The sequence below is a fragment of the Epinephelus lanceolatus genome, chromosome 18, assembly GCF_041903045.1.
Source record: "Epinephelus lanceolatus isolate andai-2023 chromosome 18, ASM4190304v1, whole genome shotgun sequence".
Classification (NCBI taxonomy): domain Eukaryota; kingdom Metazoa; phylum Chordata; class Actinopteri; order Perciformes; family Serranidae; genus Epinephelus; species Epinephelus lanceolatus.
This window is the reverse complement of record NC_135751.1, coordinates 17471948-17497617: the sequence shown is the minus strand read 5'-3', so window position 1 is coordinate 17497617 and position 25670 is coordinate 17471948. Positions and strand designations below refer to the sequence as shown.

The 25670-nt window shown below is 42.0% G+C and overlaps 1 protein-coding gene and 1 long non-coding RNA gene across 3 annotated transcripts in view; one reads left to right on the top strand and one right to left on the bottom strand.

Moving 5' to 3' along the window:
- LOC144458600 (uncharacterized) overlaps positions 1–25670 on the bottom strand; it is a 152478-nt gene that overhangs the window by 14658 nt on the left and 112150 nt on the right. For both annotated transcript variants that reach the window (XR_013487991.1, XR_013487992.1), the window contains exon 6: positions 4265–4348. This is a non-coding gene — a long non-coding RNA (uncharacterized LOC144458600). The remainder of the gene's footprint in view (positions 1–4264; positions 4349–25670) is intronic.
- Positions 1590–20711, top strand: c1ql1l2 (complement component 1, q subcomponent-like 1-like 2). Its single transcript, XM_033645303.2, has 2 exons — positions 1590–2738; positions 18670–20711. Exons 1-2 carry the CDS (start codon positions 2130–2132, stop codon positions 18847–18849), a joined length of 789 nt encoding a protein of 262 aa, XP_033501194.1. The 5' UTR covers positions 1590–2129; the 3' UTR covers positions 18850–20711.

Sequence of the window (25670 nt, the reverse complement as noted above, 5' to 3'; positions counted from 1 at the left end):
CCCACTAATCAAAAAAAACAACAACAGACAGACAACCATTGATGCTCATATTCACACCTACGGGCAATTTAAAGTCACCAATCAACCTAAAGTGTATTTCTTTGGACTGTGGGAGGAAGCTGGAGAACCTACAGAAAACCCACGCTAACACAGGGAAAACATACAAACACAAAAGGGCCCGAGCCAGCCAGCGGGTTTAAACCAGGAGCTTTCTTGCTGTGAGGCGACAGTGCTAACCACTGCATTACTGTGCACTGTTTTCTAGTGAATTTCAAATCCACTATGAACAAGCAGCTCCAGAGAGTTACTTTTCAGACATGATTTTAACAGACTGAATATTTAAACCGATAATTTAGATCTCTGTGACCTTGAACTGCTCATTGGATTGTGTGTGGTGTTTGAGCTACCAGCTGTATTGGCTTCAGTTTTGTGATTCAAAGCCAGAGATACCAGTGCAAATCCGCCTCTGCTGTTTCTACCGTTGCCTCTGTGAGGCTGACATGAACACTTTTTTCCCCATTTGGCGGTTCATATTGATATGGACGTGCCATATTCTCTCCATCCAACTTGATTTATTTGTCCATTTTGTGTTTTGAACTGTATTAGGACCAGAGACACTGAGGACCAACCTCTCCGCAAACACATATTTCACATGATGACTATGTTTGTTTGCCATCTACAGACTTTATCATTTGCTTTCTTACTTTACCATTCATCACTCTAAATGTCAAACAAATGACATCACTGCTGCATATAGATTTTTTTTCTCCCAACCAGGACCCTTGATTTGATAAAAACCATGAAATCAATACCTAAAAAAAGACACCAATAAGAAACGGTGTCAGCGCATTCAGGTGGAGAAACAGGGTTATTGACATGGGGGAAAGGCAAAGAGGGGAATAAAATAACAGCAGAACAGAGTCAATGTCGGTGGCCCTTTGCAGAAGGATGGATTGGCTGCTTTTACCCTTTAGTGGCCCTATGTAATGTGCCAATAAGATCATTAAAAAAAGTTTTCAAACAGTTCTCCTACATGTGTGGTTGCATTTTTAATTTGCATTATACAGTTCAAGCTGTTGGCTCATGAATTCCGTCTTGGCATTAAGTTTTATAATTAGCACCTTTTTTTTATTTGAGTGAGAAGCTGCTAGCATTTCCTGGCAAAGCAGATTTAAGTGTTGTCTTGTGTCTGTGTACATATATGCATGAATCTCTAGAACCCACCTCCAGGAAAAGAAAAAAAAAAAAGATTGTCTTTCCACAGCTCCATCTTTATTTTTAGAGTCTGGATGCTGATGAGAGAGAGGAGAAAGCAAGGGAGTGAGAAATGGCATCAAAAGTGGGGAGAAGGAGGAGAGCAAGGGGCGAAGAAGAGAGAAGGATGAAAGAGGGGGAGTAAGATGGTCGGGGGGGTCATGCTGGTTCCTCGCTGGTTCAGGAGAGTGTTAGAAAGAAATGCAATGTGATGAGAGTCCTTCCTCTGAGTGAGCTGGAGAGAGAGAGAGAAGGGGACGTTACCACACCAACCTCTCACTCGATGGGGGAGCAGAGGGGAGGGGGGGCTCTGCTGCTACCGCCGTATAAAAAGCCAAGCCTGAGAATCCGGCACCACAAACTCACCACACATACACACACACACACACACGCACACACAGATCCAGTGGCTGCTCTGTATCTCTCACACTCACCCACTCTCATCATTTTCTCTCTCTCTCTCTCTCTCTCTCTCTCTCTCTGTCTCGCTCCCTCTGTCTCTCACTCCATTCCACTGGGATCTGCATCCTTCTTGCTTCTTCTCACAAGTCAGATTGTGTTTGTAAGTACGGGCTGAATGTCTCCCTGTGTATGCTTGGGTCTTTTTGTATGTGTGAGTGACTGGTTGCCTACTTTAGTGTGACTGAGCAGAGCAGTGAGGAGTATCAAGTGTATGTGGGTCTCTGTCTCACCCTCACACACTCGCCGGTCCTCTTGCAAGTCTTCTCGGGATCTCTGGATCCCTTTCGACGGTGACAGGCTCCCCACACCAAGCAGTCACCATTTCTGCCCCCGGGAGACCCACGCTGGCAGCGCAGCCCCTTCCCCGACTCAGCATCGGGAGGAAGACCCTGGTGGCGGCTGCTGTAGGGGTTATGCTGGTCCTGGTGCTGGTGGTCCTCATCCCCGTGCTCGTCAGCTCTGTGGGTACAGATGCCAGCCACTATGAGATGCTGGGCACCTGTCGTATGGTGTGCGACCCCTACTTAAACAAGGGCACTCCGGCCAGCAGCACCAGCTCCACCGGTCTCCAAGCTGAGGCAGAAGCGTTAAGCGACCACAGCAACGTGCTTCCACCCTCCACCTTACTGCAAGGCCCACAAGGGAAGCCTGGCAGGCCAGGCAAGCCCGGACCACCCGGACCACCGGGAGAACCGGGGCCACCAGGACCTGTGGGGCCTCCTGGTGACAGAGGGGATCAGGGAAGGACTGGGATTTTGGGTCTGGGGGGGAATGGAGCTATCAGCACGGCCACCTACAGCACAGTGCCTCGGGTGGCCTTCTATGCAGGGCTTAAGAACCCCCATGAAGGCTACGAGATCCTCAAGTTTGACGACGTGGTCACCAACCTAGGCAACAACTATGATGGCATTTCGGGCAAGTTCATCTGCAGCATACCGGGCACATACTTCTTCATCTACCATGTGCTGATGAGAGGAGGGGACGGCACCAGCATGTGGGCAGATCTCTGCAAGAATGGCCAGGTTAGTGCTTTGAAACTTTTTTCTGAGTTTCCTTTCCACAGTGTGAGCATAGCTGACTCCCCTGATGCTCACTCTCCTCATCTCCCTCGCTGCCTCCTCTTTTAAAAAAAAAAATCCACACTGTATGAAACCGATTTTTCACAAACCAGTGAATAAAAAGTGACATTGTAAAGCAAGCGTGCGCATCTGCCGTGCGCCTCCAAAGCCCAGAGCGCACAGCTGTGGCACGCAGCGCGCCTGGAGATAAAGATGTGTCGACTGGTTGCAACCCGCGTCCCCTCTTTGCATGATGCGTCCTGACATTGCCGCGTCCCGCGATCCAAAGGACGGTCGCCGTTTGGGCTGAACAGGGAGTGCGCAGCGATCTTTCTGCCTTTACACTGTAAAATTTGGAAATCGATCCGTTGTTCCGTTTTCTGTCTGAAATAAGATTAATATCTAAAGCAATTTAATGGCAGCTTGTGCCGGAGTGTTGGCATCTACTGGGGCTTTTAAAGTGATGATGAAAAAGAATTTGCTGGAGTTGGAAATGTTTGATGTAGTCGCCTGTCATTTAGTTTTATTTTATCATTAATTGTTAAGTGCTTTTTTGGAGTGTTTATACTCTATTTTGAGCTCATAGTCATTCTTTTAATATTATTATAAAAAAGCCAGTGTGTATACCTAATTACCTTCGCGTTTCTTTTATTACAAATGTCTCATATAACTTCTAGATCATGTGGATAAGCGTAAAGAGTTGATGGGGGAAATTTCGAAGAAATTTCGCTGACAATATTTGGACGACACCTGTCTTTGCAAGCCCACCGGATCGTGCTGTCTGTCCACCGCTGCACCCATCTGCAGTCGCGTTAAATGCATTCGAACGTCTACATGATCTATTCTCGGCTTCTTTGATGCATCATTTTAATAGGGCTCTAATTTTATTTTGCGCCCCGGAGGGTCTTCTCAGGTTGGTTAATGTGTGCCAGTGTAGTTTGCAGCCTTCCGATCAGCCGTCGTTATCTTCAAAAGTGGCTCGGAAATACGTTTTGGCCGTAAAAAAGATGGATGTTACGCTGCAGTTATTGCAGATATTGTTTTGATTTGTTTGCTCAAGCTTCAACTGCGTCTCTTTCATATAGTTTGTTGACAGTATTATGAAAACATAAAATTTATTAATGTTATGAAGCAAAGAAGCAACCTTACATTAAAAAAAGACTTTCACATCTGATACCACAAAACTAACACAAAAAAGAAAAAAAAATAGTTTCGAAATACTTGACATCTGTCCTGAAGTGCATTATATTGATGAGAAATCATGAGAAAGCAGAAGTTATGAGGTTGCCTGCATTGCATCTCACACATTGTCATACTTGTTCAGTTTTAACTGCCTGCTTCACACACTCTGCTGCACTTTATTTCTCCCCATCATAATAGTCTCTGTGCTCAAAATGTGTTGTACACATGGAGACACACAGTGTTGTAATGAGATATGCTGACATGGTTACAGACATTTTTTCTTACTGTATAAGTGAGATCACACTTACAGGGGACAGGAAATGCATCATTTGTAGTCTATTTGTTTCTGATTCGCCATCACCAGCTTGCTTTACAGCCAGAAACACAGAGCTCTGCAATGAGATAAGGTGAATAAAGAGTATTAGTTAAAATCCACTAAATATGGTCCTTCAACTGTCATTTCACATAACAGCCCAGCAGCCTGTGTCACATCACAATAATTTCACTTTCTTAAGTTATTAATGTTTTGCCAGTGGAATTAAAAGAATCTATTTAGAAACACAGAGTTAGATTAAAGCTCAAAGCTCTCACACAGTTACAGTACAGTATTGTATGAGTGTATATGTGCACGATGGAGATAAAATAACAGCTGGCATCGGCTCTGTGGAGTGAACCTGCAGTCTCACCAAGGCAGCCAGAGGTTAATTTCTTTCACCTCACCAAGTTCACACCCAGCAAAAAAAAGAGAGTTACAGCAATTGCCTTCTATATATAATGTCTCACTCAACAGTAATGTTTATGGGTGGGCGTAAAAGCATTGATATATAATAGAGGAAGAAGAACATATGTTCCTATAAAACGCCTTCTGTTCCCGCTTCGTTGTGCTCCCTAGAGGAGGGTGTGGAGGTACTTAAGTTAGATGCACACAGTGTGTATCTCCAGAGACCCGCGTAATGTTTATAAAGTGCGTCTCTTCCTCTGTCTTCCTCTGTCCTGTGCACAGCTTATGCATAAACACGCTGTCCCCTTGCTGTGGTGTTTATTAGGTTTTGTGTTTGGCTGATGGAGAAGGCCCCAGAGCCTTTGACTGTGTAAATGAGTGTGAATGGTTATAAATGTTGGGGCCAACTTATGCTACATCATTGATGAAGTGCTGAGAGTCAAACTGAAGCTCCGACAGTCACACTGGTGCTTTCCTCAGCTCATTAAGGCTGCAAAAAGCTACACTGTGAGCTGGGACAGGGGAGGCCAGGGAATTGCAGACAATACTAGTATTTTATCATCTTTTGGCTTTAGTGAAGCAGCGGGCTTCCAGGCCCTGCAGTGCTGTTTCATCCAGCATGTGCTCCTCCCACTCTGGGGGTTCTTACAAGCTGTGTCTACCATCAGCATCCATGGGTTATTTCTTCCCCTCTTCTTCTTCCACTTCCAGACTGCAATGCATGAATCCCAACACTGTCCCCATAACTTTGATACTTTTCAAGCTCGACCAAAAAAGTGAGCTTCCTAGTAAACAAACAAATAAGAAATCTATTTTCAGCACAGTACATTTCATCCGCTTTCCAAGTTCCTCTCCACACACTCTTTTGGCTTCTTCGTCGCCTGTTCTTTTACACGTGTGCCAAATATTCCAACCAATCCTAAACTCTCTCCAGTAAATCAACACTTTGCTATAACCTGTCTTGGACACATCCTGAGAGACACAGCAGTGACAATGAAGACAAATTCACCAGACACAGTAGAAGGGGGAGAAAGAAAAGGGGACAGAAAAGACATAGTTATTGTGCTATTGTGCCATCCAGTCTATTTAATTGTAATTAAAAAGCTTGAACCAGATCCAGGATGTGTTTGCGCTTCCCCTCTCCATTCCCTTCTTAATATTGTTATTAATCCGCAAAACCGTTTCAGAGTTAATTAAAAGCAATGACTTCAGCGTCAGTCTCTCAAGAGGACCATAGTGAATAATCACTCTGTCTCCTCCTTTAATAAGCTTCAACGTCCTTCGTGCACATGGCTCTTCCTTTGCAATTACCGCTGCAGTCTCCTCCTCACATACACACACATTCACACATGCTCACACGCACACGCATACGTGCATGTTTGCCCCCCCTCTCCTAACCCACTGCTGCCTCAACCCACCCCGACTGTGCACTGCCCTCCATCTCTCCTCTATGTCAGGTCTACAGAAGCTCACTTTTCTAAAGGAGCAGAAAGTTTTCATCTTAAAAGGAAAACTTCTCTTTAAGAAAACAGCAAAACAGGATCCAGATTGCGGTATCACAGAATCGATTTGCTAACACACAATGCCATCAATATTCTTCATTGCTCTCAAGTGATGCATTGCACTATAGCAGAATGAGTTAGAGCGTGCCATCCTTCTCTTAGATTTTGTTTTACGCTCACCTTGCTTCAAAGAGATTCTTTTATTTTATTTTTTTGCCTTAAGTGTTGCTCAGGTTCAGTCGCGTGTCATTTCCCTCTGACACTATTCGCCCCGGTCTATCATAGACACCTCCGGGGGGGTCTTCAGCTCTGGTGCACATGAGCACAAGACTGTTTATCCTGCTGCTGTATATCCAGGTGAAACCCACACATTGTGTTTAGCACGTGGTGTCAATCCCAACATTAAATACAGGAGCTGCGCCATCTGGATGAGGGCCTGCTCTGTTTGATTAGGTTATATGCTCCAAAGAAAGGTGTGAATAACAAAAAGAGATTCCATTCAATAGCTTGTCACTCAAGATGGGCTGTGGTCTTTATTGATTTTTCACAATATACATTATTTTGTATTTTCCAGTTCAAAAATGAAAGCAAAAGTGTGACTGCAAGCACTAAACGCACAAGGTGTCTACACACACATACAGCAATACTTAGACTTGATTAATTTTAACATTCTGGTAATGTTCAGACCTGCTATTCTTCATCGTGGTCTGACTTCAGCACTGAGAGGCCTCTGTGTGTCTGCCCGGTGTAACAGAGAGACTCTGTCTGAAATAGACAGACAGGGTTTGAGAGAGCCACCCTCAGTCCCTCAGCCTCTTTGCCTGTGGTATTGATCCCCTTATGTGTATGCGTGCATGCGTGTGCGTGCATGTACGTGTCTCTTCCCTTCTTCTGACAGAATCATTTCTTCCTGTGTGATGTATACCGTGACATATCCTCTATAATCAGCCCGAGAGGTAGTGGAGGCGGACCTTTGGCCTTGATCTGCTGTGTAATTGGACATTGGATTTGACACTCTGCCGAGTGGAACATTAGAGCTGGTCTAATTAGGTGCGAGGGCTATCAAATGAAGATTGGCCCATGTTGTTAGGAAATACCACACAGATTGGAAATGTCAAGATGACATCGAGCTGTCATCTGCAAGCACAGGGAAGAAAATCTATCATTTATTGGTGAAGTTTCAAAACTTGCTTGAAAACTGCCCACCACTTGTCTTTAATAATCCTATTACTTTAAAACATTTTACACTGAGCTCCTCAAATAGAGAGCTATTAGAACCCAGCAGTGCACACACTCCCCGTGCTGGCATCTCAGATTAAGTAGCTCATGAAAAACTGCTATAATGTCTCGTGTTTTCGCGAGAGCAAAAACATACGGTCTTAGGTAAAACAGGCTATGAATTGTCTCCTGTGGCTGGCTGACTCAAGGATGCTATGGTGTTGACTCACAAGTCTTCATTATAATGAGGGCCATATGGGAGATAGACAAGTGCCCCTGGCCCTCTTATGCAAACATCTCTCCCTGTCTCTCCCCACGCCCCTGACATTTAGCCGTCCCCCGAATTCAGTCTTCAGTGATACCCACAATTATCCTTTCCCTCTTCACAGGAAAGCAGCAAGTCAATGGCTTCAAATGACTCACAGTCTGCTACATAAATCAATGTGTTTAACACCTCCTGCCACCCCCACCCCCATAAAATTAATATGGGTAAGACATCAAAAATCACCCAGTAAGAGAGGATTAATCGACTACTGTATGAAAAATGCATGTCATAGCAAAGCTGTCTCTCGTCCAATACATACGGAAACTCTCTTTGCCTCATTTTAGAGAAGTCTTTTTTCATTTTAAGAAAAAAAAGGGAAAATCTCAGTGCCTCAGGGTTACTAGGAAGCACACTGGAAAAACAGGCTTAGTGTGAACAAAGGTTGGAAATTTTGCAGTAAAAGTCTCTTTTCAGACAATGCCGGGGGCAGTGATTGTGGGTTTGCAGTCGGGGCTAGAGGCACACAGTGCTGTGTATCTCAGTAATTAACTGAGAGTGATGAGTCGGACACAGGAAAGAAAAGAGTGGCTGGATTGCAGGTCAAAGTTGATGCCTCTTTTTCCCCACCACTGTTTCCTCTGACAAGCCTCTTTCAGTGGCTCGGACTTGCTTTCATCCTCTTTGTTGCCACTGCTACAATTGCAATCATAGGCTTAGATTTTAGGGGGAATGCAGGAGACGTGTCCCCCTCAATATTTAGAACAGGTGCATTCGTCAGCCCCTATAAAAACATTAAAGTAGCAGAGGACGACGTTTGACGCTCAAAATTTCGTGGTAGAGGACCCCTCAACCTCTTTTTCATATGGGCCCTCCCTCAGTACCAAAGCAATGAAACAAAACCTATGCCCTTCATTACAATCCTGTAATTCTGGCCTCCAAAAGGCTTCTTCAATATCTGGATTACACATCAGTGGTGCATGTGATAAACTAATGCCCGACTCCAGACTCACCTTTAGCATTAGTTTAAGCAATTTCATAAACAGCGAGAGGTTTGTGCAGCAAAGTCATTCTGTTTCAAAGGAGGCTGAGCAGGTACAAATAGAACAGCTGGTGAAATTAATTCAGGAAGCCTTTTCCTACTCTCGTCTGACAGATGGCAAATCTCCTGTTACCATTTCATTCCTCTTATCATGTTTTCACTTAGGTTCCTCCGACAAATAAACCTGTAACACATGGGAGACCCAGAGCTTTCTGACACCACAATTCTCTCACAACCCGTTGTAGTTTCCTGTTCTCATTATTTCAGTAAAATTGCATCTCATGCGTATGCACAAAAATGCACACGGATGTACGTGCATTTCTCTCCTTCATTTTCTGTGTGTGCATTTGTTTGTGCGGCGCAGTGAAATGTTGGACCGGGCTCAATAGTGGTGGCAAGATATCTAAGCTGCTATTAAGCATGCGGTTCACGGCTGGAATGTTCAAACACAATTAGACGGCAGTACACTTTGATTTAAAGAGGACCAATAGACTCGATGATCCAAAATGGAGGCTCAACATCAAGTCAACAAATCCCTGTCAGAGAAGCCACAAGACATGTCCTTGTCACAGTGACAAAGCCTCTTGTAAGATGTCCCAGTGGGACATTACCAGCTCCTCCTGCACCAGACACAACAGATAAAACTTCAAATTGTCAAGATTTTCATAAACAGCACTCTATTAAGGACACACTACAGCTGCTGGATAAAAATAATGGAAACTGCCTTTTCAATAGAGGCTCACTGTAAGAAGAAAAATAACCATACCACTTTATTGTGCAGCCGTGACAGTCAGTATTTTAAAATGTGTCACAAATTCATCTCAGATCCCTCACATAAACAGCTATTATTGATAACTGTGATGTTCATATTCACAGTTATACTGTGCACAAGTTAAGAGAATCCCCAGTTCACTTTCCCTTGCACACATTATCTATTAAGCTCCAAGCACAGCCTTGATTTTCGGTGTCTCCACTCAGAGTATTATTCAATCAAAGCCATCACGTTGACGATATGACGGATGCAAACACGCACGAGCAGCCACAAGGAAGACAACATCGCCTGACACCTCATTTACCATCGCTGGATCCGGCGCTTACAGCCTCATGCTTTGTTTGTCTTGTCAAAGTTCCTCTACATATTCCGCGTCAAGGTCACGCACTGCCAGTTGGCTGTTTGTCCTGCTCATCTCTTGCTATATATCTGCCATACCCTGCATTTGAACCTCATATCCCTAACAAGTTCCTTGTGTGCACTGGAGACAAAAGAAGAAAACAGAAAAAATGGCTCCAATAGGAGCTCCCTGATCATTATTTCAAAAATAGTGAGAGGCTTTATTCATGCGTGCTTATCATTGAAAGCAAACGAAGGAGGCCTAGACTGCGGCAGTTCATCTCAGAAGGGGATAAAAACCATTAGAGCAAAGAAACAAAACAAAACAAAAATATCATTGTGGAAGAAGGATTTCAGGAAAGTTTGCTTTCACCAGGGCTTTGCTCGCTCTGTCTCTGCTAAGGAAAAATGCTGTATTTGTATTGTGCCCCTCCTCCCCACAAAAAACAAACAAACAAAAAAGCATAAATCATGCACATAAAAACGGCTTAAATTTAACTCCTTAAAGAGCAAGTGAAGAGAATAATTTAAGATATATTACACATCTGTGACATTGCCAGAGGTTCTGTGTGAGCACCTGGAAAGCTAATATTTTGATAAAGTTTCATTAAAATCCCAACTGACAAATCCTCCTGAGCCATCATCACCCACTCCCTCACCAACCCAAGGCGCTAACCCTCTAATAGGATGGTGTTGACTTTGCACGCTCGGGGCACATCATATCATATTAATATGCTCTGGACGCTGGCATCTCAGAATCAGAACAGGAGGGTTTGTTTGCACATCGATATGAGCTGTGCTAGATTTAATCAGGAGGATAAACAATAAAAAAGTACAACATTCCATATATTACTCCTGCATCTTAAAACCTCTCCTCAGAATTTAATTATCCAGATTAGCCTTTACGGCACTCACATGTTTCATACCAACGTGACTTTCAATTGTCCATGTCATGTTGTGAAAAAGCACACCCTTCAGAGCTTCTCCGTCTTTAAACATAAAGAAGGTGATTTGGAGGATGTAGTTAAGTTTCTCTCAATGCAGCCCGAGGAAGGTCATTAGGACTGAAATGTTGCTTAACATAAATGACTCTCTGAACAAAGATTACTTCAAGTGTTGTGCCCACGCTTGATGTTCTTTTGATTTCACCTGGCTCACTATAAAGATTTTTTGTATATTCCCTTTTCTTGTTCATTTCACCCACCACTACAAAATTGAGTTTTTATTTAAAATCACTGACAATAACTCTGTTGAGATGGCTGAAGAAGTGTCAACCTTGCTCCTCTCTGCTTCACAACTCAATGCGGGGAGCTGAAGGCAATGGAAAAAACCCCCAGCTCTGTCTTTGAAAATTATTCGCAGAATGTCTGATGGGTTGCGTGAAGACTTCACAAGAAATCCAGCAAAAATATTGGCCTATGACTAAAAGCTTCATAATGATCTGAAGGCAAAGTTATCTGCAAGCAATTAAAATTCGACATTATGTTAAAACTTATGAGAATAATTTTGCAGTCCATGCTGGATTCCTGTATTTAACATAGAAAATCAGTATTAATAATGGTCATAAATAGTTTTCCCTCTCACCCAGTGACACAGAGAAACACTGTGTCAGCACTCACCGTGTTGATTTACGCTGTGATATTAGCAGAAATGTTGTCCCACCAAAGACGAAGTGTTGTGAAAAGATGCTCTCTAATCTAATTCTACCGACATACTGTAACACACAGCCTGGTTTGGCCAGGTTCAATATAAGGTGTCACAGATATGGCACCTTTCCACTTAAATGCTTTTTACAGTAGTGGTGCAGGAAAGACTCACTCTACCCTCAAGTGTAACTGTCTGTTTGTCATTGTGTTGCTCGGGAGAAAAGCACTTAAGACTCTTACATGCTTCTCTTACGAAATGTTCTGGTTTCTATCACAGGCTTTTAACATCTACACCTTGAAAATAAATAAATGTAAGGAGTGATTTGCTGTTTCTTGAGTCTATCACGTACCGTAACAGTGATTCAAACTACTGAATATTCAACTCGTGAAGGACTTTGCACACCTCTGCACACTTTGATGTTTCCAAAAGCAGGTAGTAAAAAAGCAGTAGAAGATGATGGTGATATTAACAGTGACAGCTATTATGGCAGAAAAGACAATAGGAAGAACATCCTGTTACACTTTCTATGACGCCCATGTCTTCAATGCATCATGAACATACTTATGTGTTCAAATCTGCTTTTAGCACCATATAATTATAGGTAAAGGCACTCATAGATATTCAGAATACTTTATAACAATAACCATTACACATTATAAAGCATTTCATAATGAGTTATGAGGTCTAGTATCATCATACTTCATAATGGCTGGACACTTTTTTTGCAATAATCTAAGTGTATTGTAATGGTCACAGCTGTTGTACGTAATCATTTTATTATGCATTCTAATAACTGTTATAATGCATTATACTTTTGTTATGAGCTACCTTTAGTGGTCATTGGATGCTTTAAGTGAAGTTATGAAAATCCTAAGGTGTGGCTAGTTAGACATCACTATAAGTGGTCACTGTTTGCTTTTAGTAAGGTAAACAAAAATATATCAATGCTATGTAAGAACAACACACAAAACATTATGAAATTAATTTGTTTGTTTCACTCATCATAACAGAAATCGAGCCCTTTGGCACAACCTCTCAATGATGAACAACTAAATGATGGACATTTACCTTTAACTAATGTAATGGTTCCTCCATAAACTCACTCTGAAGACACACTTGACTCAAATTATAGACCATACCTGCAACCATTTTACTTTACCTGCAGCTGTATAGAAAGAGTATGACTATGAACTGCTAAACTAATACTGGGAAGGTACTCAGAGTCAGTGTTGTAATGTAATGAATACTTTGTGTTCTCTGGGAGTATCTGTACTTTATTTGAGTTTTTATATTTCTGTTAGCTTTCATTTGTATACCACTACATTTCCTAAACAATATACATACTTTTACCCCATATATTTCCCCTGAGCATCTTAGTTACTAACTACAAAATAGGGAAGGAAGGGAGGAAGGGAAGGAACAACTTGTTTTTAATTCAAGTGCATTGTACGCTCCATTTAGAAATAAACTCCATCATTGTAAAATTCTGATCGCTTGCTTTGTTCTATTAACAGCATTTATTTTTACTTACTTTTACGTACTTTTACTTTCAATACTTCAATACCTTTAATATCATAAAATGACTTTGATACATAAGTACAGTAAATATCAGATACTTTTACACAAGTAATATTCTAATAGATGACTTTGACTTCTGCCAAAGACATTTTCTGGTGAGAAATCTGTACTTTTACTCAAGTATGGCTTTCAGGATCTTCATCCACCAATACCCTAATTTGAATTTACGATGAACATTTACATTTCACTTGTGTAATGTTTCCTTCACAAACTCTAAACACTAAATTATCTGGTCATATGGCATTATCGAACACTTTATAATGTGCTATGACTTTTTCCATGAAGCGTTATGAATATTAATGAGTTGTAACTATAATCATATGGTGCTATAAGTAGATTATAAGGCATTATAAATATGTTTATAATACATTATAGACATGAGCATAATGGAAAGTCTTCATCAAACTTAGCTTCATGAACAGAATCCGTTGAACACAGTGTTCGAGGAGTCACATCTGGGAATTGTAGACGACATTAATAAAAAACTAACAAACAAACCAAAAATAGAAACTAACTGTGGATTATTTATTACTTTAATATATCTAAATGTCAGGAGAACCTGTTCCAGGCTCCCTGTTAGGTTTGGCAATAGTTATTCTCTTTGTGCAGGAGAGCTCTGTCAGTAGCTGGCCTCTCCGAACATTTGTCAATATGCCTGTTGTGTGCTCTCCTTAAATAGGCCAACTAATTATTGGGCATCCTCTATGCCGCCTGTTGGGCCAGCTTGACAACACCCGCTTGAAAAGCCACCATTTAAAGCTGTGTGGACAAACACTGAGCCAAGGTAAGGGCCAGAATGGACTTTGGAGACCTGATAATGAGCCACAAGAAAATACTTCAAATGCACGTAAACTATTGATTTTGATCCAACCTCACCGACCAGACTAAGTGACTAATTGGCTTATTTAACCAATGGATACTTTAAAGGATGTACAGCGCTTTCTTTTTTATCTCAAGAGAAAATAATGATCTTTTAGTTCGATTCTATTTAAGTTACGACCGATGCAGTTCTCCTTGTTACTAACTGTTTAATAGCACAGAAATACTGTGCAGACTGTAAGCATTTGGAGAGTGGCACAAGTTTTGTGCTGCTCTGAAAAAATGCCTATTAGGTTGATGTACCAACGCAGAGCCTCTTCACACCACCTCGTATTAAATTGCATCTTGTATCCAGATTGTATGGAAATATCATTTTACATTTACACTTGGTATTAATATGTATCTCCAGTGTCCACATTGAGATCCAAGCACTCTGTCCAGCTCAAACAACTGATCAGTTGTAGCTGTTCTTCACCAACTGCTTTGCCATTGCTTCGTAAATGACTTGGTTGCAAAATACATTGCAAAGTTTTGCTTGAACACTTTTGTTGGATTGTATTGAAAGCAGGCACTTGGTCTTGTCTTGACTCAATCTATGAGTGTCTTTAATATCCATAAGCATTTTTACTGCCTTCTTGTTGGCAGCTTAACTTGCTAACTGGCTAATGGCTGCTCTCTCGTTGGCTTGGAACAGCCGTGCATGATTACGTATTTCTGCCCACATAGTTGTTGAATGTGGATTAAAAACCACCACTTGGGTGGTTTGGCTGATTGCATCACAATCCATCCACAGTTTTGGGTGCATTTCCACCTGTACTGTCATGTGGTCAGCACTATCCAACTGCAATCACATCACCCAAAACACACTTTAATGCTAGGTGCGACAGTTTAGGAATTATAATCATTTTTATAGTCAGTTTTAGGTGACCAAAGTTACCTGACACTAATGTAAATGAAGTCAGTGTTTAGTTCTAAATCGTTTGTGGTCCATTATTAGCTGCAGTTTATGACCCACAGAGCCACAGTCATGGAGATGCTCTGCTGGGCCTGTACAGTGGCCATATTTCCATCTTGCCTGTTCATTTGCCTTCAGTTTGGTCCTTGGCAAATAAATAACACACATGCTAATTTGGATACTGCAAATAAAATCATTTAAGGCTCATTTATACACCCTTTATGTACAAAAATAGACGTTCATTTCAAACATTTAGATGTTACTGCACACTCTAATGGATGTATCTATGCCACATAAATCCATCTGACGAAACAAGAGGGTGGAGTCAAATGTTTCTAAAGATAACAAACATAGCGATGGTGGAGGACACTGTAATAATGTACCTTTTAACAAAGGCAGCGTTGTGGACTGCAGTGATTTGTGAGGCCTGACCATGTGGACTGACCATTCTTTCACTATGTTACCAATTTGTTCTGTTCCGCCATTTTTAAAATATCTTTTTCTCGCTTGAACTACTCTACACTGCCTTTTTGGTACTAGTCTGTTGTGTCAGTATCTGTAAGCCTTCAGAAAATATGCACAAATACAGACAAAAGCAATGAACAGAAGACATGAATGTAGAGTATGTGCAGAAGGCTCTGTCTCTATTCATATACAAATCTAACAATAAGCATAAATGAGCCCTTAGTTTCCATCCTGCAGTGTGGTCTTCAATTTGGGAAGGTTCCTATATTGTTGATGATGTGAATGTGAACACCTTCTTAGAGCTTTCAGCTTACAGTAATTGTTTAATGGGGGACTGCACCAATTTTCCACATCAAAGTCTGATTATACAGGTCTTGGGGAGCACTTCCACATATGTCAAAAAAAAGTTGTAAAAGCCTTTTGATGCTCCAGAGGGAGCGGCACAATTTCTGACAAACTGCCTAAAGTGAGGTCAGTTGAGGGAAAGAAGCGAGGTTACCAGACCTCTACCGCCCGCTCCTCATTTCTGCTCAAGGCTACAATGGCCTTCACTAGCATTACACACCCAAGTCTCCGACTGAACTGTGGATGGTGGAGTGGCATTGCAGGTAATTTAGGCACAAGGTTTTGGGAGGAAGAAAAATGCATGAGATAAAAAATAAAACAAAAAAACAATATCTCAAGTTTTGTCTTCTGTATGCACTTAGTTCCAAATCTAATGTGCTTGATTTCAGAGCCAAAGTGACAGAAAATACTGTATGTCACTGTCCAAATACTGCACTTTACTGAATAAGTTATACGTGTCTGACTTTTGTGGAGGATCATATTTAATTAGGCTGCAACAGGCAAAAGCAACATCCTGTCTGTGACCTTCAATGTATGCCACTGCCTTTTCTTATTTCAGCTCACCCTCCTTAAATTTTATTTGGCAAAGAGAAGGCTACAAACCATTACATGTCTTTAGAAATTCAACTTGGGATGCAGCATTTTAGAGTAAGTCATTGCTGCTGATAACATGTACAATTAGTCTCTGTCACACACACACACACACACACACACACACACACACACACACACACTCACGCTTGAAAACGCAGCTATTGTTTCAGCGCCCATTTGGCACCGCAGCTACACTTTCCTCCCCAGAGAGAGAGAGCATGTTTGTGGTGGAGGTCTTAATTAGCCAGGACAGGTTATTTAGAATCCGCTCCAAATGTCCTATGGCCAGACTGGCAGGATACACACTCAGGGACAGACAGACAGACAGACACACACACACACACACACACACACACACACACACAGACACACACACACACACACACACACAGACAGAAATACGTTCAGACAAAGGCAAACATAGCGATAAAAATTTGTCTATGATATGCAAACTCATTCCAGAGATTCTTGTCACTCCTCACTCTGTGTTATTCTGCTTATATTCAGTAGGCGTCCGCCATGCTCCATTTATTATATTTCTCAGTAGCTTCCACCACAATAAGAAGCCCACAGAGCCAGCCTTGTTGTTGAGTTTTTGAGACTTTCTCTTTCTGCGGACCTTTTGTTCCAAGGTTGAATGTTAGGTCTTCTGTGGAAGACTGCTGGCTTGATTGAACCCATAAATCTGCTTGACAGAAAGGCCTGAGGTTTGACTGACCCTCTGGTTGGTCCTGTAGGTTTAATATCAATATGAAGAACCATTTGTGCCATTGTTGTCTCCAGTAATTCATTTAACTTCAAAATGAAAAACTCTGTGACATTATTTCAGAAAATATACTGAAAAACTAAGCTTTTCTTTTAATCATTTTGGTACATGGTACATTTTCCCTCCATGCAACAAATGTTACTCTGTGGTGGTGTGGCAGCACAGTGATTTTTCAGACTAGTGACAGTTGTTTTAGTGTTTTTTCTTTGTTTGCCCATTCGTTACTTCTGCCAGAAGTTATGACATGTTTATTTTTTCACACTTTTTGTCTCAGTTGTTTGTTAGCTAGTTAATTAGCAGAATATCTTATAACCTTATCAACAGATATCAATACAAATGTAATAATGTTTAGATCATGGAAGAAGGAGGGGTGTAGTTTTTAATCATTGTGAGATTTATGAGGCATTTTTGACAGCACAGTTGCTAGAAGAAATTGTATGTTTCTGCAAACCATGGGTATGTTTCATTATTTTCATATCAACATTTCGAGAGTGATGTGGTTGTGATTACATGTATATGATCTGACTTAGTCAGCGGGAGGTGGAGGGGCTGGTGTACGGCGTGACACCTATAGGTGAGAAGGTTGTGACATTGCAGGTCACTGCAGGCCACTTTTTAAGATCAACAAACAACAAAACCTGTTGTGTTTTAGCGAGACACTGCTGGCAATTCCAGCTGCAATTGTGCCACTAAAATGGGTGTTGTAAGCCAAAACATGATTTTTTTTAACCTTAAGCAAGTGGTTTTTGTGCCTAAACATAACCACATATTCAAAAGGTAGTTGGTAACTTCTATAACAATAAGTTTTTGTCATATTTGCTCAAACTCACTATAGCCACGTATTAGTGCATGAGACAGATAATCTGTGAAACAAATCCTGTTCCTCAGCCTCCTTGTAGTGCACCCAGCAGCATTTTGTGACCTGGCTGCCATGTTACAGGCAAACAGTTGAGCCAAAATAAAGCATCGCCCACCAGCTGGAGTAAACCTTTTCATTTTACAGCTTAACATTACACTAAGATATGTGTATGAAAACATTTGAGGCAAGAAATAGACAATGCAGTAACAGAATCTTGATTCACCTTTGAGCAACACTGCTTAGTTTTACCAACGTTCACGAGCAGTGATTGACATGATTGATAGCTGCGTTAGAGACTCCTCAGCTCTGAGTGGTTGTGTTTGTTCAGGCATGGTGGATAATAGCATATGCCATTAGAAGTATTAAGAGGAGGAGGCAAATGAACATGATTTCTCTCTTACGTACTATTGGATATAGTGATGGTAGCTTTAACTGCAGCCACACTGTAGTTAAAACATTATGAAATATTTAAGTCAGTATGTCCACTACTGTACATTATAACAGACAAATGTTACATATCTGTGGTTTTCAAAAATGTACAATGCCAACATTTATTCCGGGGAATGGGTTGATTTTTTTAATGTTTCTTGAAGAGAAAAACAACATCAGTGAAGAAAAAAAAATCAGCCACTTACTGTATGTCTAAAACATTTTGATCATTGTGTGTATTTTCTGCAGACCATCATCTGAGAAAAACTGAGCTCATTTTATGTCATTAAAATAAAAAAACCTAATTGTGAGATTTACTTCATGAATGAAGCCAATATCTTCATATGTACTGCAACTAACAAGCATCCCCATTCTCCTACATCTGTCCCTGTTCTTCCAGGTTCGTGCCAGTGCCATTGCCCAAGATGCTGACCAGAACTATGACTACGCCTCCAACAGCGTCATCCTCCATCTGGACGCAGGTGACGAGGTTTACATCAAACTAGACGGAGGCAAAGCCCATGGAGGAAACAACAACAAGTACAGCACCTTCTCTGGCTTCATCCTCTACGCAGACTGAGAACAGACAGACACAGAGACAGTCAGACAGGAAGAGATTGAGAGAAAGAGTTGGGGGGTTGGGGGTGGGTGTGTGTGTGTGTTAAAAGCCGGAATGCTTTCTAGTTTTCCTAATTCTCTCCATCATCACGGACACCTCTGCTTCGTATCCATCAGCCAAGACATCCAGGCTCTGTAGCCGAGTCTGGATGCAAAGCTCCTGAGGATGCACTGAGAGGGGCTGGGGGGTTGGCGTGGGAGGAGTGGGACGTAGGGTGGAGGTGGGCTGGTATTTCCACACTCCTTGCCACAAAGCTGACGTGTCAGAAGCTCCTCGCTTTCAGTGTCTCTCCTCTTCAGCCCTGCTCCATTGCACAGAAATATCAACAACAAAAATGAAAACCCTGCAAAAGTGGATGATCTCACCTCTTCTCTCCACAGCGGCAACAGTCGGCTGTGTTGTCAGTGGACTCGATTGACTGAAACTCGTAGTGTTGTTCCGTGCAATTTTCCTTAGAGTGTGTTTTTATTTTGTAGACATGCATACTATTCTACACAGATGAGATTTTAAAAAAAAAAAGAAGAAGAATATATTTGTCCCTTGTGAAGATATCCTGTTTGACTGAGAGAACGGATTTTGTGAGATGTTATTTGTGATGCAGCCCAGACATCTAACAGCTGGAAAAGAAATCTTTAAGACTGTCAGTATTTCATGGCAGTGGGTGTTTTTCTTCATTGCTGGGTACAGCAAGGTAACTATATATTGTTCATGTGGAGAATAACAATACATTCTGCACTGTACCTTCTAATGTATCTGAAAAAGGAAACATCTTATATAGAAAAATCCTTTCCACGAAACCACCTCACACTATTTTCGCGCACACACACAATGTCCTGCTGCTGTACGGATTAAAAGTAGAGTTCAAATCGTCTCCTCGATGTTCTAGTTTTGTGTAGATGCTCTACTCGGCACCACCAGCCATGTGATGAAGCAAAATCTTCAGATTCAGAGGTGACCTAGTTGAGGAGTTCTTTCTTCTTCTTTGCTGCGCTGACCTCTGAGCCTTCTCGCACTGTAAAAAAAAAAGGTTGCTTCTGAAGTGGAGGGCAAGGGGGAAGAAAGTCACAAAGATGGAGACAGAAAGAGCCAGAAGTGAGTGAGATGGTGGGGGGGTGGAGGGGGCGTTCAGGCACAGCAACAGTGAGTGGGCAGTTTTTCTGTTTCAGTGTCTCTGAGCTTCACTGGATGTCATCCATTCATTAGCTGCATACTCACTGACACACAGGCATTATGGTAATATTTACTCAACATGGCGGCCTGACAGCTTGCTTGAGAATGAAATTGATTGGGTGAGTGGTCAATCATGACTGCACGTTTGTACGTATGTGTGTATGCGAGCGTGTGTTTGCACGTGTGAGTATGTATGTGTCTGTGCATACCGGTGAGTCTGCATTTTAGCATGTGCCGTGCCATATAGCTACATTGTTCTTTTTCCAGAGTTATTCTGTGCTACAGCCAATGACAGATATTTTCCTCAGCAGCCAATGAGATTGTGCTCTGTAGGGTGGGGAGCCTCTATAGATATGATGAGAAGAACAAACAGCTTGTAAATGAAATCTATGACATGTTTGTCTATCTTATCTTTTGGAATTGTTGAATACATTTAAATAATAAATGGGATTTTTTGAGTGACTTGTCTCAAGAGAATTCTTGTATCCCAAATACGCTAATTAGGGAAAATGATTTGTAAAGGATCTCATTTGCTCTGTGAGACTAACTAACTACAGTGCAAACAACATGACTGAAAATGTGTGCCTCTTGTTCTGTTTAAACTGCGAATTTTAACAATGGCCTGTTGGTGCAAACATTAAAAAAAGATCTTATCAGCAAGTCCCTCATCTCTCTTTTCTCTCCAAAAAGTAAAGTATATTTAGGGAGATGGGTGTCGAGGGAGAAATGTCTGAATCTCTCCATCTGTAAAGGTGCGCTCAGAGATAAAGACCCTCCAACTTTAGCAACATCCACCAGTAGAGTGAAATGCCGTTCCTGAATGCTGATGAGTCCTTAAGGAAATGCAGGCTATTCCTCAATCTGCAATCACGGCGTCTTTTCACAGATTCTCATCAACAGAGGCATGATATACCCAGCGAGGAAGTGTGGACCAAGGAGAAAAGACAGGGGGAGGAAAGATTGAGCGAGATAGAAAAGGAGCGGAATATGGTTTGACAAAGACAGATGGAGACATGAGAGAAAGAGTAGGCCACAGAGAGAAGTAATGGGGAAGGGATAGATAGGGAGAGAGAGGGTAAAGAGAAATATAAGGAAGACAGACAGAAGGAGAGGGGGGCTGGTGCCGATTTAGGGTGGAGGGGGAGGAGGGCTGGATTGTTTTCAGGGTAGAGTGATTCCCTGTCGGGGCTGTGTGAGGTGTCAGGAGAGATTAGCCGGCGTGAAGCTGGAGGAGAAAGCTTGAGATAGCTTGGATTGGACAAGTGTCAAGGACTGGACATTCCTCAGAGCTGGCAGGAATGGGATGTGACACTGGCTGCTACGTTGGTCCACACTACTTTGCTCTTAAGAGAGCCAGTCACCCCTCTCTGTATCGTTTTATCCATTTCCCTCTAGCATCTAACAAACTAATGCACGCTGGTGGAAATGAGACTGTCTTGTTTAATGGCACTAACATCTGTAAATTGTTTCCAAAGTAATTTTAAAGACATTATTCTCCAAAAACAGGACCATCGCTGAAAAGAAGCATCTACCAGCTGCGTTTTAGTGTTTGACACCAGGTCATATTTTGTTTGAAATGTTCTGCTTTACACAATCGGCACAAAGTGGGATAGTGGTTGCTCTTCAACACAAATGGACTTGAAGCTGTCAGAGCTTCTCGCAAACACAGATGGTGAAGGAAGTAAAGGGGCAAAACGAAAATTGATTTCCTGTACATCTTAGGCTTTTGACAAAAAAAGAAGAGAAGCATCCGTTTTGCAAAAGGGAGCAACATGGCTCATGGAAAAAGTGGGTCTTGCGTTGTCACAGCTCGGTTCCTAGAATAAAAAATAATAGTGTGTGTGTGTGTGTGTGTGTGTGCGTGTGTGTGTGTGTATGTGTGTATGTGTAGCCTATATGAAAAATATGCTGTTGTCTTAGCAGTGCCAAAAACCAGAAACCATGACACTGGAGTGTGTGTAGAGAAAGTATAGGGATATCTCTACTGGACTGAATGCTGACCCAGTCTTACCAACCTGTTCTCATTTTCAGGTTGTCAAATACCAATGCTTTGGCACACCTCCTCAGCTCCTCCCGCCACACACGACCCCCATTAGAGTCTGTATGAGACATACAATGTACTCTCATACAGTGGTTTGTATGATATCTATTGAATCAGCCCCCAACGAATGACGTTACGTACTTAACTTTAAGTTACATACTTAAAATAAAGTTATATATGATAGGCTTAGGAACACCTGCCTCCTCACTGTGCGGACTACTTTGTTCTTTACTCCCATCAGTGCATTGGTCATGGATTGCAGCATTCCTGATTTTGTGGTTTATACGTAATTTAGTGGCTCATGATTATTTAAGATAAATATAAATTATGGTGCATTACTTTTCTTAGGCATACACATGAACAGTGCATGAGAACAGCCTGAGACACACCACATTCTCCTGGGTGAAACGCGTTACATATGGTTAATGTTGTGAAACAGTCACGGTTAGGTTAAGGCCACAAAATTACTTGGTTAGGTTTAGAAAAAACAAGATCATGACTGTGGTAAAATAAGCACATTTGTTACAGGGTTACCGGACAGGATGGAAAGTCAGTATGCGATGAATGTAACTTGGTTTCACACGGAACACAAACAGCGCTCTCCTGGGTCAAAATCCTGTGTCAACCCATCCCTCCTCTCACAGTCATTGTCGCTCTTTACAGCAGGTGCTCCGTGCATCTCATATCGCCACATTTGGGTTTGCATCGGAGATAGCTGAAAGCCCTGTGCATCTCATGCAGACACTAGGGTGCCTTCTGCGTCAGCATCAGAAGCCAAAGGGGCGTGGCAAAGTGTCAGTATTTGACAACCTGGGAGTGACACCAGACTGGTCATACACAAAGTGTATGAGCTTTTTCATGCAGCACAACCCCCCTTGCCTCCACTGTGTGGTAAACAAACTCACAATGGAAGCAATGAAGAAAACAAAAACCAAGCCACCTGAACTGATAATGATCCATATGACATACCAGACAGCCAGAGGTGTAAGGACGTTCAAATGTGTCCAGAAACAACTTTCCCAACAAAGCCACAGAAGAGTTGAAGGGCACTCAAGACAAAGACTGAAGTATTCCCAAAAGAATATTTCACTTAAACCTGTCAAGTTCCTGTAATGAAAAGACAGAATTGTCTAACTAAGGTGAGGCGATCCATTTGCCTCTCGCATCTTTAACTTCCACAGTCTATCAAACCTCAGTGCTTTACTTCTCTCTGAATCTGTTTGTGCAGTCGATGACACAACAAGCTCCTTAACATTTTGGCAGTGTTTTCAGTGTTTAATCTGTGGATGCACCTGGCAGATGTTGAACGTTTGCATATTTGTCACTCAAGAAAGGAGCAACTGTGGTGACTTTTATGCCGCCTGCATTTCCTCAAGAGAGAAAACTGAGCCCAGGTGTGTCACCTCTGATGACGCAAACGATGATGATTCATATGTCCAAAATCCCAATCTACTTCTCAACACAGAGTACTTATTTAGAATCTTCTGAACGTACTGCATTCTGTGCATTCTGTGTGCTCTTAATCGTGGTCTCTCATTTGTTATGCAAATAAAATGAAGTTGTTCATTAATGCGATCCTTTAATTTTTATAAGCCTTTTTAACAGCAACGTTTCACAGCAGCACCCTGTGTGCAGATCACGTTGGTGGGGCTTTGTTCAAGAGCACTTTGGCAGCCAGTTGCGATTTACAAAAGACCTCCATCTCCAGCGATAACTTTATAATCCAACTGGCATACACTCTAGCACCATCATCTTCTTTCTATGTTCAAGCCTGACCTTTTTCTTTCACTTTATTTTTTTCCCCATATTTTCTTTTCTCCTTACCGTGCCCTGCCTTTAACCTGGCATGACACACACAAAGGTTAGAAAAAGCAGACAGCTGTTAGTAGACTGGCCTCCTCCAGCCTCCCTGGAGCCTCTCCCATACGCACACTCACAAACATAAATGTACACACAGGAACCTCTGCATGATAGCGCAGTCACACATTAACACTGTCAGCCTTGCTCTGTTTGCTCCTACGATCGCACATGATTCCCTTTGTCAGTTTGGGTTGCCGCCGAAGAGGAAGCCTTTCCCAGTTGTCCATGGATGGTCTGAAGCTGCCAGGCCAGGTGTACTCTGCAGTCAGTCCCTGCGCCGGGGGAGCCGGCCGAGCTGAGCCGCCCAGGCTCTTATCTGCAGGCTCACCCTCAGACCGTGTGACACCATGACCCCACCTTGCCGCTCCACTGCCTTGTATACACTTGTTTAACACTGCAACAACATATTCCTGGCCACAACAGAACGAAAGTTAACTCAAAGAACTTCAGACACCTCTGACCCTCGTTCTTTTTTCTGACTTAAACTCGCCATAACTGCTGTCTTGCATTCTACACCCCTTGTACTTGTGTTCTTTGTAAATGTCTGATCACAGCCTGCGTTGGCCCTTATACGCTGCGGGCAGAAACAGACAGGATGCAATGCAGTTAATGTTTCTCACATTCTCAGTCTCCTCCTCCCTCACAGTGAAAACACCATGGTATCTTCACATGTTGTAGTGCCGCATCTCCAGAGAACTCACTGTAAAGAGAGATAAAACAGCACAAACAAATATCCAACGTGCCTTTTTTTCCCTTCAGCAGGCTGAGTGCATTAGTGACCTTTTAAAGTGCTGCCTCCCTAGTGCTTTGCACACACCCCAAAGAAGAACAAACTACTAATAGGGCTAAAAAGCTGACACACTTTAAACAAAGATCAAACCATTTCTTGGCTGTGAGGCAGTGCGTGCTACATTAATGGTATTCAATTATGTAGCCAAGACAAACAAACATCTTTGTAGGCAAACAGCCGCCGAATGTGTAAAAATTTGTGCAGAATGATGCCCGCATATATGTAAAAATGCTGTTTTGCTTTTTATATACAGCAGTATGTGCTGCAGTCACTCATTGTTCTATAATTCTGACACCGTACGTCTATTTCATCATCTAAAACAATATTCCATGACTTTTCATTCACCTGCCTCACATTTCATTTCTCATACAAATGGGAAATAAAAGGCTAGGATTCTAAAGAAACAACAGCAATGTGGATAGAAAGAGATGAAGACACTGAACACAGTATAAAATAGAATAAATTTACTGTTTGGTTCAAGGAAAACACAGGGTTGTGGAGTACATTTGAAACAGGCAACTTGCAGAAATTTGTTTTCTTTATCTACAAAATGACCTTATTGGTTAGAATCGTGGGAGGCAGTAAACTCACACCATATGACTCTAATTGCAGTGAATCTGTATCTGTGTGTGTGTGTGAGTGTGTGTGCGGAGCAGAGTGGTGTTTGCGTGAGCGGACATCAGACAGAGCTACAGGGCCTACGGCACTGCGGCGAGGTGGATAAGGTCAGAATTGCAGAGGGCAGATGTCAAAGAGGAGATATTACCCTCCACATTACTCCCACTCAACCAGGATAGGCCATTACACGGTGTATTTCAGACATTAGCATGCAGATAAAATAGATATCGACAAGCAAGAGAAGTAGTCACCTTGGCTGGCAAATTAAGATATTGTGAATAATAAACGAAACCTCTCTAAGAT